Source organism: Armigeres subalbatus, chromosome 3 (genome assembly GCF_024139115.2).
Source record: "Armigeres subalbatus isolate Guangzhou_Male chromosome 3, GZ_Asu_2, whole genome shotgun sequence".
NCBI lineage: Eukaryota > Metazoa > Arthropoda > Insecta > Diptera > Culicidae > Armigeres > Armigeres subalbatus.
Genome location: NC_085141.1, coordinates 5367331 through 5381653, shown reverse-complemented (window position 1 = coordinate 5381653; position 14323 = coordinate 5367331). Strand labels below are relative to the sequence as shown.

The 14323-nt window shown below is 41.7% G+C and overlaps 1 protein-coding gene across 1 annotated transcript; it reads right to left on the bottom strand.

Moving 5' to 3' along the window:
• Positions 1-327: 327 nt before the first annotated feature.
• On the bottom strand, positions 328-2159 carry LOC134225061 (uncharacterized). Its single transcript, XM_062704825.1, has 8 exons — positions 1904-2159; positions 1597-1841; positions 1372-1534; positions 889-1068; positions 741-812; positions 638-676; positions 503-568; positions 328-438 (listed from the first exon to the last, which is right to left on the bottom strand). The coding sequence occupies exons 1-8, from the start codon at positions 1991-1993 to the stop codon at positions 349-351; spliced, it is 945 nt and encodes a 314-aa protein (XP_062560809.1). The 5' UTR covers positions 1994-2159; the 3' UTR covers positions 328-348.
• Between the last annotated feature and the right edge of the window lie 12164 nt (positions 2160-14323).

The window sequence follows — 14323 nt, the reverse complement described above, 5'->3', positions numbered from 1 at the left end:
AACACTCGCCTTTTTGTTCCATTTGTAAAAAGTCTGTGAATCGTTCAGAAAGCTCAATTTGCTGCATCTAATCCCACAACAGTAAAATAGACTTTACTATCTTGCTTATCTATGGAAAGCTGGAAATGATTTAGTTTGTGGGGAGGATTGACAAGCGATTTACGAAATCAACCAAAATTCAAATGCTACAAATATGCGATCATGGGCGTACAAAATCGCCATTCCAAATTTCATTTAAAAAACCAATATCACCCCTTAAAATTGAATTTATTGACGTTGTTTTCAAGTATAGCACAGCACAGTAAAAGACATTCACATTTTAACTTTTAAGTTTGTATGCATACTGCTCTATAATCGATATTGTTGATCTATTGCTCGGATGAAGGAGACATCGAACTGAATCAGTATGATGAGATAGGTGGCGGTCGTTCCAAGCATCTGTGAGGGTTACATACAAAAGTTAGTGATATTCGTAAAATAATGCTTCAAGCTGTTTGCCAACCGTATATAAAAGAGACCAATCATAGACAAAGAATCCGCTCGATACTACTGGCTTGAGTTGCAATAACTATTGGGAGAAAATTATTTATTAACAATCGGAATAAAACACAGGAAAAGATAAAAACGGTTTACTTACCGACTGAAATGAGGAATGCAGCGCAAAATTTGTGAAGGGCTAAAATTAAAGTAGAAACATGGCATCAATCACTGATTTCAAATAGACTAAATAATATACGCACTTCATTGATAATTGCTCGAGACGTAGTGCAAAAGTATATTGCTTTGTGAACAAATATTCCGGTGCGTTGAATCTTAAAAGGAAAACGAAACACAGTGAAACATTAGCCATTTGATAAAAAGGTCATAATAAGATGAGAAATCACAAACCTCAGTAGATATTCGGCTTGCAATGGCAATGAAAATCAGCACAAATGCCAGGTAGAACAGAAACCAAGTGAAGCTTATGCCCGTCGCGATGAGTTGATCATTGCGATAGATGATGGCTCGAGAAAAGTTGAAAGAGCAGACGATCCCAATAACGAAGCTCGCAGCAACACAGAAGAACATCTAAAAAAAATCTATACATTCCTACTCTATTTATGAAAAATATCAAGGGAAATAGCACCGGTCGAGAAAAATCAATGCTTTTGGGATGCAGTTGCAGTGGCAGTTTAAGGCCACAAATACTTGAAGGGATAGTTTTATTTTTGTCTGTTTCATGATTGAAATAGTCAAAATCTAATTACTCAATTTGAATTATCTTTTCGATAAGTAATTGTAAATCAACTTCAACTTATTTGCTAATATTTTCTATCCAAACGACTTCAATAAAAAAAATTGTTTGTTCGATTTCTATTTAGAGAAACTAACCTGAATGGCAAAGCACTGGTTCAAGTGATTAACCGTGAGGTTTAATCTATCCATCGTCAATTTGACATGCTTCAAAAGAATCAGTTGCTTTTTGCACTTTATCCAGAGTTTGATCGTTGTTATTACGTCATCCTCCGATAGTTCACTTAATGGAAATTGTGTCCTAAAATTGGTATAACTCATAATAAATGCTGATTGGTTGTCAAGAGCATTGACCAGAAATACCTAATCGTATTCAGTAGTACGAAGAACCGATCCAAAACGAAATACGCAGCACAAGTAGAATACACACCAGTCATAGCATATTGCAGGGCGAAGAAATTGGTTTCGATGGAATATTCCATGTCTACATTCTGATATACAGCAGATGCTGAAGTTAATGCAATGCAACCCGCTATGGAAGCCAATGTATATGCCGCCACAATCTTCCTGTCTTTTGCGTAGGGATGTGGAAATCCGAATGATTCGAACTGTTTGAAAAATGAATAATCATCAAATACGGAAGGACATTATTCACATAAAAACTAATTACCTTATTGTCCAAGGCTTCGATGGTTTTGAATATTTGATGCGTCGTTGGGGCCACCAAGCGGCTGGTGATGGTCGAACAGAAAGGTTGCATGTAGTACACGCTCCTGCTGACTGCTTTACTCTTTTGCGAAATTGACGAAGACAAACTTAGGTTCAAACCGTAAAATAAGCAATAGCTGGCTCCGCGAGTAAGTACGGCCAAGGTTACTAAAAGCTGTACAGCGTTTAGGCATTTTTTCCAGATCGGTAAATTTTCTCCCGTGAATAATGGAATCAGACCAATACACTTGCACGCAAATTCGCAAGGACCAATCGCTTGAAACACGCTTTCTGTGGCACTGTTGAACAACATTGTACGAACTGGCCAGGGTGAGATGTAGAACAGTACTGATTGATTATTTCTATTGAATGACATGGCCCACCGACGAATGTATAACTGTTTTGACTTATCAAAGTCAACTGTACTGAGGATGATAAATTGGTTTTGGTTGTAAGTACGACAATGTTGTCATATGTGGACATATAACCCCTACCAAATCGCCAAACTTGTGTTTTTGATGGCCATTGAGGTGAATACACAACAACATGAAAAAACATGACCATCAACAAAACGAAAGAAGAAACAAAAATCTAAAGTACGATGTAAAGAACACAAATTGCACATATGTGGGTCACAATCACAACATGAGTGAGGATGTTACAAACTTGCCCTCGAGCTTGGAAACTACAGGACATGGAAGAAACTATCTGTCACATCGCGCGACCACTCACTCACTGTGCAATTATGTTAATTAACGGATGTGTTGTGAACCAACAAGTTACAAGGGGGAGGAAGATGACGGCAGCAACGTTCTTCTCTGCTCGGAATTCAAGATAAACGAGGTGTCGTGTTAGCTTGGATGCACCGACAGCCAGGACAACGTAAAATACATGCGATTCTCTTGGGCGAATGCAAATTTTATGTGTCCCGTTGCGTCGCTGTGGACTTGTTAGCCGAGTAGTATTTCACTTTACTGCAACATCTTGCGCTGATCTTGAAAGTGCTCTACATAATGAATTGACACTATTAGCTAAGGGTCACGAAGAGCTCGGCTGTTTTCATAGGGAGCTAGGTACGTTGTTTTTGGTCACTAAGGAAGCCAACACTTATTGATACGGCTACTTATTGGGGTAGGTACAAATCTTCTTTTCATATAAGGCTTGAAAAAATAAGAGAAGTTTACTAAATTAATGATTTCGTGTGTGTTACTTTTCACGTAGAAGTAACGTTAAACGATTTAAATGATATGGAAATGCTAATATCATCTTTCAAACTTGGACGTACATGTTCATGATAGAATTAGAGGCGAAAGTATAGAATTGATAGTTCCGTTAGGCTACGGCAGGCATGAAGAATGTTTTTTATAGAAGCCGATTTGAAAGCGAGCGGAGGGCAATATTTGTGATGGCACATATCACACGACCTTCCTTCTGAAGTTTATAAACTCTATTTCAAAAAATTAGAAGGGTTGTGTACAAGAAACGACCGCAAGATAGACGTTGGACAACGTAAGGATATTATTGGAACACAATACGTGTTGTAGTTTATTATGGCTATGATTTTAGTGTTAACTAAAGAGAACGATCGCGCGATCTGCCAAAATATTGTGTTCTGGATTGCGCGGGCGGTAATAAGAGCAGCCATCGAACAAGTAAGTGCAGTGCGTGTTTTAGTCGTCCGGAAAGATAAAAAATTTCTAGTGTCATGCGCTAATTCGTCCATGGCGCTAATTCCCGTCATATCAAATTCTAATTCACTGAATATTCGCGATTGATCATTTAAATCAACGAAATTATAACGGGGCGCCCCACGTGTCTTGGCCATTACGACCCTATAGGCGTCACCCCATGGATTCGCATTGGCACTTTGACACAGGCCCTCGAAGCAGGCTTTTTTGCTTGATCTAATCTCAGTCTTCAGAGCGGCTCTAGCAGCCACGAACGCCACCCGTCGTTCAACACGCTCCTCTTCTGTGCGTGCTCGCTGCATCCGCCTCCTTGCCCGTAGGCAGGCGCGGCGCAGGTTCGCAATTGCTTGAGTCCACCAGTAAGCCGGTGGTCTCCCATTCCTAGGGTGGACTTTCCTAGGCATGGTGGCATCGCATGCACGCAAGAGTACTGTTACCAGCTGCTCGCCGCTCAGACCGAGAGTATTGTGCTCGCGGCGGAGCGCTTCCTTAAACACCTCGTCATCGAAGTATGATGTCTTCCACATACGAGGACTAGGCCTCGCCCCTTCTTCCGTCCGCTGAATGCTGGTCGTATAGTCGATACTGTAGCGAACCGCCAGGTGGTCGCTGTGAGTGTAGCCATCATCTACCCTCCAGTTCGAACTACTCGTTTGGCCAGGGCTCCAGAACGTAACGTCGATAATCGTGTGTGTGTGTGTGTGTGTGTGTGTGTGTGTGTGTGTGTGTGTGTGTGTGTGTGTGTGTGTGTGTGTGTGTGTGTGTGTGTGTGTGTGTGTGTGTGTGTGTGTGTGTGTGTGTGTGTGTGTGTGTGTGTGTGTGTGTGTATGTGTGTGCGCAAAATTTCTCACTCATTTTTCTTAATCGATTTGCTCGCAATTAGTTGCGACGCAGAAACCTTTCCCATTGTTTCCTATTGAAAATTGGCCATATCGGACTATGGGCTCAAAAGTTATGGTCAAAATACTAGTTTTATAACTCACGAGGAAGGCTCCGTCGCCGGGTTTTTTAATAACATTTTGGCTTACTTCATTCAGCCATCATCAGATATTGAAAAACGTACATTTGCCACCAGTGTGGTTTAATAACTCAGTTATGAAGCGTAAAGATCTGGTGTTATCTAGAAAAAAAATACTTTTTAGGATTTAGAAATGTTTTGGGATTTTTTCAAAATCAATTATTTTTTGGAAAATGTTCGGGATTTTTTTTTATCTAAAACACATGCGGGCCACAACTTTTCGTAAAAGATTAGGTCATAAAAAATGATGAATCAGGAAAATTTACCAATAACTTTTTTAAACAATATTTTTTTAAACCTGATATATGAAACACAAAACTTTAAATTAAATTAAATTAACATTAACATTAAATTAAATTAAATAAAAAATTAATTAACATTACCTACTTACCTTACCTTATTACCTAAATTAACATTACCTACTTCAACTTTATTATTACATTTAATATTGTTTTAATACGAACGGACTATACTTTCACGTCAATATTAAGCAGTAGCATCATCGCCGCCATCACCATTACCATCAGTATGATGTCGGTGCTTATATCCTGACAATCAGAATATACGGAATCGAAAACAACCGAAATTTGAACCTCACCTCCTTTTCAGAAGCGTAATGGAAGAAACAACCGTGAACCGATGGGAATCCCTGGTCTTGCTGGCTTCAATAACCTCCACTCCTACGGCAAAATAAAACCGCAGAGCCGCGCTCACAGCAGTTGTGCAGCTTCATTTGTGGTTTATTAAAATTAGAAAATAGATAGTAGCTGGCAGTAGTAAATGGCGAGATTAAATTGTCAGTATGGGCGCAATTTTTGTAACATGTGCATGACCGCACGAATACTGTGGATGCTGGGTTGGATATCATGGATTCTGAAGGCTTTAAATGTTGTTTGAAAGCATAATTCCTATTGTGAAAAACAAGTTAGTTCGCATTTCTTCATTAGGCAGCACTACTGAATATGTGTTAAAAATTTATCTTAACCCGTTATATGGCAAACTAGACTCTGTTAATGGACATTAGGCATCGCGCCGTACCCAGAGATCAAAAAATATAACGTTTGTAGAAAACAACATTTTTTCGTAATTTCTCAGCTTTATGGCACTGTTGTGCACGCGACTATCTATTTCTGTAAACAGACCATGGCAGGAAAACTATATTGTTACATTTTCATGCAAAGCCTAATCGAGTGAATCTGCTTTTAGCATTAGCTTAGCACATTTAAATAACGTCCAACATGTAGTTAAGAGTTGGGCCCTCCTTAACCTAGCGGTAAGGTGCCGGGCTGTAAAGCAAGACCATGCTGAGGGTAGCTGGGTTCGATTTCCGGTGACAGTCTAGACAATTTTCGGTTGGGAAATTGTCTCGACTTCCCTGGGTATGAAAGTATCATCGTGTTAGCCTCATGATATACGAATGCAAAAATGGTAACTAGGCTTGGAAACCTCGCAGTTAATAACTGTCTGTGCTGAATGAACGCCAAGCAGCGAGGCGGCAATGTCCCAGTGAGGGATGTAATGCCAACAAGAAGAATAAGAATATGTAGTTAGGAAAACAAAAGTCATTCTGCTGCGTGCCGGGAGGAAATATCATTTATAACATTTGAATTGGGTCACCACTAGCACGACCACTCCGCACTTGTTCCACCTACTCTTCCGAAATCTGATTAATGGTAGAAACAGAAGAAATTTTGTTGTTATTATGATCAGATGATTGATGGTAGAGTTCAATTGCGGTGGTAATAATAATTCTAATAGCGAATAGTTTATAAGGTACCGGTGATACACAGTGCAGTCAAACAAATAATAATGTAATAAATGGATCGATTAGGAAGCATTATGATATGATGATATTAATGTATCGATTCTTGTTGATTTGAAGCACATGTTTACTTAATCAAAAAAATGTCTGTTGACTTCAGGTTGTGTGATGACCGAAAAATGATTGTATTCATTGCAAGTTTATTGATCCCCATTATATAAAGCAAAGCGTTATAATACCTCGTAGAACAAGAACGCCTTCACCATAACCTACCTTATATTTAGAGTCAAATACCTCAGCTATGAAATCACCTAACATTAAGAATCTTGTCGAGTCACAGCCGAATCGACGAAAGTAGATTTCTTTTCTACTTATCCGAATAAAGAACGAATTTTCATAAATAATATTTGGACAGGTTCAATTGAATAAAAATTAGGGCGGAACGGACGTGACCGAAACGTCCATCCTTCTTCAACGTAAATGAAATAACCGATGCGATCCTCTTTCGAAAGCAAACCCGTTCGACCAGCTGGGAATGATGCTGCGAAACAAAGAATAGCCCATCACCCACCGGGTCAGAGGATATTGAAAGCGAAGGCAGCGGCAACGAGGCTCTTCTTAATCCATCACGTGACACGTATTTATTATCACAACCATCACTGGCTGGCTGGCGATGTGGAACAGCCTTTTCGACGGTGCAGTCTGTCGGCTTAGCCTCACGTGGACACGGGGTCCGAGCCCGATGATGATGAATGTGCATCAATCAACGGCACAGTTGGCTTTCCGGGACCGACCGGCATCGGCATCGCTCTTGTAGTAATAGCGAATGAATGGAGATCGCTTGGATCGAAATCACAGTCCTTTGCCATCGTTCTTTTCGGTAACAGTTGTATCATCTCGATTGCTCTTGTTGTATTTTTGTTTGCCGATGGCATATTTATTCGTCACTTGAGACATGCGACGTAGGGAATAGAAAAAAATCTCGAATTTTGTTCTTTTTTACATCATTTGGTGCTGAATGGAGATATGATTAATGTGTCGATCGGTACAATTGGGTATGACAATTAGAATGAATTGTTCTATTCATTCTTTATTTGAAAGAGTTTTCATTTTTCTAGAAAATATTATGAAGAAATCTATGATTGAAATTGTCGTGACTAATGGTTTGATGATGCTTCGAAACTGTTTGAACTCATCGATCGATGCAAAAAGCGTAATACTCTTGCAATTAATATAATTGGATGGGAAGAACGGAGCCTGTTTACTAATTTGTACAATTCTCAATCATTCCTATTTGCCTTTTGAAATGAGAAAGTCATCAATACCGCCAGGTGGATGACTCAAAGAATTTTAAACCCATTCGATTGCTCTTTGCAATTTGCAGTGGTGATGTGAATTATTGACTCAAAATTGCCAAAATCCGCCTCCCCATTTTATCTCTCCAATCGCTTCGGAACGCATCCTTGACAATGGACCGAGCTGGACGTAATCCACGGAAGCACATGCAATTAATTGAGTTTTATCACGCCATGTTTGATTGGATGCGTGCATAACGCTTGATAACCTATCATCAGCATCGTCGCCATCGCCGCCGTCGCTTGATAATACAGCAACAGCAGCAACATTTGCAATCAACCCCCTGAATCCTCGCGTCACCTTGTTGGTATCGTTTGGGAGCGAGAGAACTGGGCTCTGGGAATTTCCGCTTTGCTGAAGGTACGCGGCATAATGGACAACGATTTCGAGTGGTTCGATGATGGGGTTCACCTGCAAAACCATTTGGACAGAATGCCTGAAGGAAATTCGAGATAGATGTTTGTTTACCAATACACTGAGGAAAACCCTTAAAGCCTTTCTGAATGTATGAAATCATGGTTGTTGATGGAGAACAACGTTGTAAAAGTGAATATTCTGAAAATTGTTATTCCTATTTTTTACCCGGTCGTCTAAATCAAGTTTTCGGTTCAAAATCGAATATGTTCGTTTTGAAATTATGTAGTAGATAAGATCTAATCTTTATAAAACATTTCGGAATGATCGTGTCCAAACGAATTGCGAATCAGTTTTCTGAGTATTGTTGCGATGAACGGACGAGGCACCTCGTCTGGGTCACGACAATGGTGCAGTCGATATTATTGAATCAATTTATCTTACAATCTAAGGTAGCTTCCTACCTAAAAATAGATTCTGTGTGGATTCTGTAAAGCAGAAAACCATAGTAGATCACGGGACAGGACGGATCACGTTAGGGAAGATCCATTAATTTCGTAACGCAAAAATGGGCATTTTCAACCCCCCTCCCCCCTATGTCACACTTTTTGTAAGAAATATCTGAATGGATATTTTTTTGTATGGATTGTCACACATCGCTCAACGCCCCCTCCCCCTCTAAGCGTTACGTAATTTATGGACGCTCCCTTTAGAACACAGAGTGTCTACCAAATAAATATATGAATAAAAAACATGGCATTTTAGCACCTTAAAATTAAAGTTTTCATCGCTTTTCCGTATTGAGAATCAAGGTTATAAACGAATTCAAGCTCCTTTGGAGAAATTTTACACGAATATAGCCAAATAGGTCATTTAAAAGCGAGTATACTTGCATACTTGGAAGTAGATAATTACTTGTATCTTGACGAACGAACTTGACTGAACATTTGTATTTCCCATAGGGATAAACTTACCAGTAAAATAGGTTGTATACTATTTCGCCGAAAAAACATTTCGCGTTACGACATTCCGCGGAACGTATGAGCTCTCCGAAACACATTTCGCACCTTTTTCCGAAAGATTTTCAGTTAGAGTAATTATCATTGAAATACTTACCGATTTCTGCTTAAATACACGCAATCCAGAAGGTAATGCTTTCTTTGAATGACCGCATCATGTTGTTATACCGCAAAGTGAGGGAGCAATGCATTCTTAAAATGGACACGTTTGCTATACCGAGCAAAAAGAAAGGAGGTAGACCCTTCTATGAAATAACGTGTCTGCCCGGTATGAGGCAGAGGGGAAAAGAAAATGCCTACTTTGAATGGATGCGTCTGCCCTGAATATGGTGAAAAGAGCTGATAATGTCTTCATTAAAAGAACGCGTCTGTCCAGTATAAGACAAAGGGAGGAGTAACGCCTTCTTTTAATGGATGCATCTGCCCGGTATAAGGCAAAAAGAGTTGATAAAGCCTTCTTTAAAGAATACGTCTTCTCGGTATAAGGCGAAATGAAGGAATAATGCCTCCTTTAAATGGATGCGTCTGCCCAGTATAACTTGACCTATGACTTGCCCTTGACTGGACCTTGACTTGACCTTGACTTGACCTTGACTTAACCTTGACTTAACCTTGACTTGACCTTGACGTGACTTGACTTGACTCGACTTGACTCGACTTGACTCGACTTGACTCGACTTGACTCGACTTGACTCGACTTAATTAGATTTGACTCGACTTGACTCGACTTGACTCGACTTGACTCGACTTGACTCGACTTGACTCGACTTGACTCGACTTGACTCGACTTGACTCGACTTGACTCGACTTGACTCGACTTGACTCGACTTGACTCGACTTGACTCGACTTGACTCGACTTGACTCGACTTGACTCGACTTGACTTGACTCGACTTGACTCGACTTGACTCGACTTGACTCGACTTGACTCGACTTGACTCGACTTGACTCGACTTGACTCGACTTGACTCGACTTGATTCGACTTGACTCGACTTGACTCGACTTGACTCGACTTGACTCGACTTGACTCGACTTGACTCGACTTTACTCGACTTGCCCTTGACTTGACCTTGACCTTGACTTGACCTTGACTTGACCTTGACTTGACCTTGACTTGACCTTGACTTGACCTTGACTTGACCTTGACTTGACCTTGACTGGACCTTGACTTGACCTTGACTTGACCATGACTTGACCTTGACATTGACCTCTACTTGACTTGAAATTGACTCGACTTGACTCGACTTGACTCGACTTGACTCGACTTGACTCGACTTGACTCGACTTGACTCGACTTGACTCGACTTGACTCGACTTGACTCGACTTGACTCGACTTGACTCGACTTGACTCGACTTGACTCGACTTGACTCGACTTGACTCGACTTGACTCGACTTGACTCGACTTGACTCGACTTGACTCGACTTGACTCGACTTGACTCGACTTGACTCGACCTTGACTTGACCTTGACTTGACCTTGACTTGACCTTGACTTGACCTTGACTTGACCTTGACTTGACCTTGACTTGACCTTGACTTGACCTTGACTTGACCTTGACTTGACCTTGACTTGACCTTGACTTGACCTTGACTTGACCTTGACTTGACCATGACTTGACCTTGACATTGACTTGAAATTGACTCGACTTGACTCGACTTGACTCGACTTGACTCGACTTGACTCGACTTGACTCGACTTGACTCAACTTGACTTGACCTTGACTTGACCTTGACTTGACCTTGACTTGACCTTGACTTGACCTTGACTGGACCTTGACTTGACCTTGACTTGACCATGACTTGACCTTGACATTGACCTCTACTTGACTTGAAATTGACTCGACTTGACTCGACTTGACTCGACTTGACTCGACTTGACTCGACTTGACTCGACTTGACTCGACTTGACTCTACCTTGACTCGACTTGACTCGACTTGACTCGACTTGACCCGACTTGACTCGACTTGCCTCGACTTGACCTCGACTTGACTCGACTTGACTCGACTTGACCTCGACTTGACTCGACTTGACTCGACTTGACTCGATTCTGACTCGACTTGACTCGACTTGACTCGACTTGACTCGACTTCTGACTCGACTTGACTCGACTTGACTCGACTTGACTCGACTTGACTCTGACTTGACTCGACTTGACTCGACTTGACTCGACTTGACTCGACTGACTTGACTCGACTTGACTCGACTTGACTCGACTTGACTTGATTTAACTCGACTTGACTTGACTTGACTCGACTTGACTCGACTTGACTCGACTTGACTCGACTTGACTCGACTTGACTTGACTTGACTCGACTTGACTCGACTTGACTCGACTTGACTCGACTTGACTCGACTTGACTCGACTTGACTCGACTTGACTCGACTTGACTCGACTTGACTCGACTTGACCTGACTTGCCCTCGACTTGACTCGACTTGACTCGACTTGACTCGACTTGACTCGACTTGACCCGCCGTGACTCGACTTGACCTGACTTGACTCGACTTGACTCTGACTTGACTCGACTTGACTCGACTTGACTCTGACTTGACTCGACTTGTCTCGACTTGCCTCGACTTGACTCGACTTGACTCGACTTGACTCGACTTGCCTCGACTTGACTCGACTTGACTCGACTTGACTCGACTTGACTCGACTTGACTCGACTTGACTCGACTTGACTCGACTTGACTCGACTTGACTCGACTTGACTCGACCTGACTCGACTTGACTCGACTTGACTCGACTTGACTCGACTTGACTCGACTTGACTCGACTTGACTCGACTTGACTCGACTTGACTCGACTTGACTCGACTTGACTCGACTTGACTCGACTTGACCTTGACTTGACTCGACTTGACTCGAATTGACTCGACTTGACTCTACTTGACTCGACTTGACTCGACTTGACTCGACTTGAATCGACTTGACTCGATTTGACTTGACTTGACTCGACTTGACTCGGACTTGACCTGACTTTGACTTGACTCGACTTGACCTGACTTGACCTCGACTTGACTCCACTTGACTCGACTTGCCTTTGACCTGACCTTGACCTTGACCTCTAGTTGACTTTTGATTTTTGATTTGACTCGACTTGACTCGACTTGACTCGACTTGAGTCGACTTGCCCTTGACTTGACCTTGACCTTGACTTGACCATGACTTGACCTTGACTTGACCTTGACTTGACCATGACTTGACCTTGACATTGACCTCTACTTGACATGAAATTGACTCGACTTGACACGACTTGACTCGACTTGACACGACTTGACTCGACTTGACTCGACTTGACTCGACTTGACTCGACTTGACCTTGACTTGACCTCGACTTGACTCGACTTGACTCGACTTGACTCGACTTGACTCGACTTGACTCGACTTGACTCGACTTGACTCGACTTGACTCGACTTGACTCGACTTGACTCGACTTGACTCGACTTGACTTGACTCGACTTGACTCGACTTGACTCGACTTGACTCGACTTGACTCGACTTGACTCGACTTGACTCGACTTGACTCGACTTGACTCGACTTGACTCGACTTGACTCGACTTGACTCGACTTGACTCGACTTGACTCGACTTGACTCGACTTGACTCGACTTGACTCGACTTGACTCGACTTGACTCGACTTGACTCGACTTGACTCGACTTGACTCGACTTGATTCGACTTGACTCGACTTGACTCGACTTGACTCGACTTGGCCTTGACCTGACTTGACCTTGACTTAGCCTCGACTTGACTCGACTTGACACGACTTGACTCGACTTGACTCGACTTGACTCGACTTGACTCGACTTAACTCGACTTGACTCGACTTGACTCGACTTGACTCGACTTGACTCGACTTGACTCGACTTGACTCGACTTGACTCGACTTGACTTGACTTGAGTCGACTTGACTTGACTTGACCTTCACGTGACATTGACCTGACCTTGAGTTGACTCGACTTGAGTCGACTTGGCCTTGACCTGACCTTGACCTAACCTTGACCTGACCTTGACCTTCACCTTAACCTTGACCTTGGCATGACCTTGACCTCTACTTTACTTGTCTTGACCTTGACCTCTACTTGACTTGACATGAGTCGACTTGACCTGACCTGACTTTGACTTGACCTTGACTTGACCTTGACTTGACCTTGACCTTGACTTGACTTTGACCTGACCTTGACTTGCCTCGGCTTGACTCACCTTGACCTGACCTTGACATGACCTTGACCTGACCTTGACCTGACCTTGACCTGACCTTGACTTGACCTTGACCTGACCTTGACCAGACCTAGACTTGACCTTGACCTGAGCTTCACCTGAGCTTGATTTGACCTTGTACCATACCTCTCGCCACCTCAATAAATTTCATACCAAAAACACAACAGAAACTCTACACCAGTGATCCCCAACATACCAGCTCTCAAGGGCCGCACAGCAGTTCTGAACTCTTAAAACGGGCCGCAGTATATGTATTCAAGAAAATTGATTTTTTCATTTAGAATTTTCAAAGGGCATAAATTACGATAGAAATTGAAACATAGCATAACTAAAAAGTTTATTTATATTTATTTGTTTTGTATATACAGTGGATATTTTATTTCTGCGAGTATTCTCTAAAAATTTAATTCAAACTTGTACATTATTCGGGTATTTAATAACTTGCTTAACTTGCCTGAGTATTTTTCGCTTTGGTAAGCTTGTCAGTATCAATAGTTATGTTGGTTGAAGAAATTCTGAGCAATTTTTCCAAATGATCATCTGTTAATCGATTCCGGGCTTTTGACTTAACATTTTCATATTCGAAAATAATTGTTCACAGCAGTATGTTGTGGCGAACAACGACAGCATCTGTAATGCGTGTTTCCGTAGTTCCGGATACTTTTCTGCAGTAATATATGTTGAGTAGAACTCGAGTAAATCAACTTTCCGAAACATGTCTTCAAGAACTGAGTTTGTTTGTAATTCAATCAATTCAAGCTGCAATTTACCTGGAACTTTTTCTACCTCAACTGACCATGGCGTGGAAAAAATCTTCAAACTTAGCTCGTTCGCTTTAATTTCATTGAATCTGTTGTGAAATTCTTCCCTCAGTGTCACTATCATGTCAACGTAGATTTCGGTGTTGCCAATGGAGCAAGTAGCCATAGCCAAAAAATGAGAAAAATCGCGATTTTTCA

What these genes read in the sequence shown, in the direction of transcription:
- LOC134225061 (XM_062704825.1), bottom strand. Translation starts at nt 1,993, where the DNA reads ATGCAACCTTTCTGTTCGACCATCACCAGCCGCTTGGTGGCCCCAACG. An exon ending in ACCAGTGCTTTGCCATTCAG is followed by an intron (nt 1,069 to 1,371) that starts GTTAGTTTCTCT and finishes GATTTTTTTTAG; the next exon opens with ATGTTCTTCTGTGTTGCTGC. An exon ending in TGCATTCCTCATTTCAGTCG is followed by an intron (nt 569 to 637) that starts GTAAGTAAACCG and finishes TTCTCCCAATAG; the next exon opens with TTATTGCAACTCAAGCCAGT.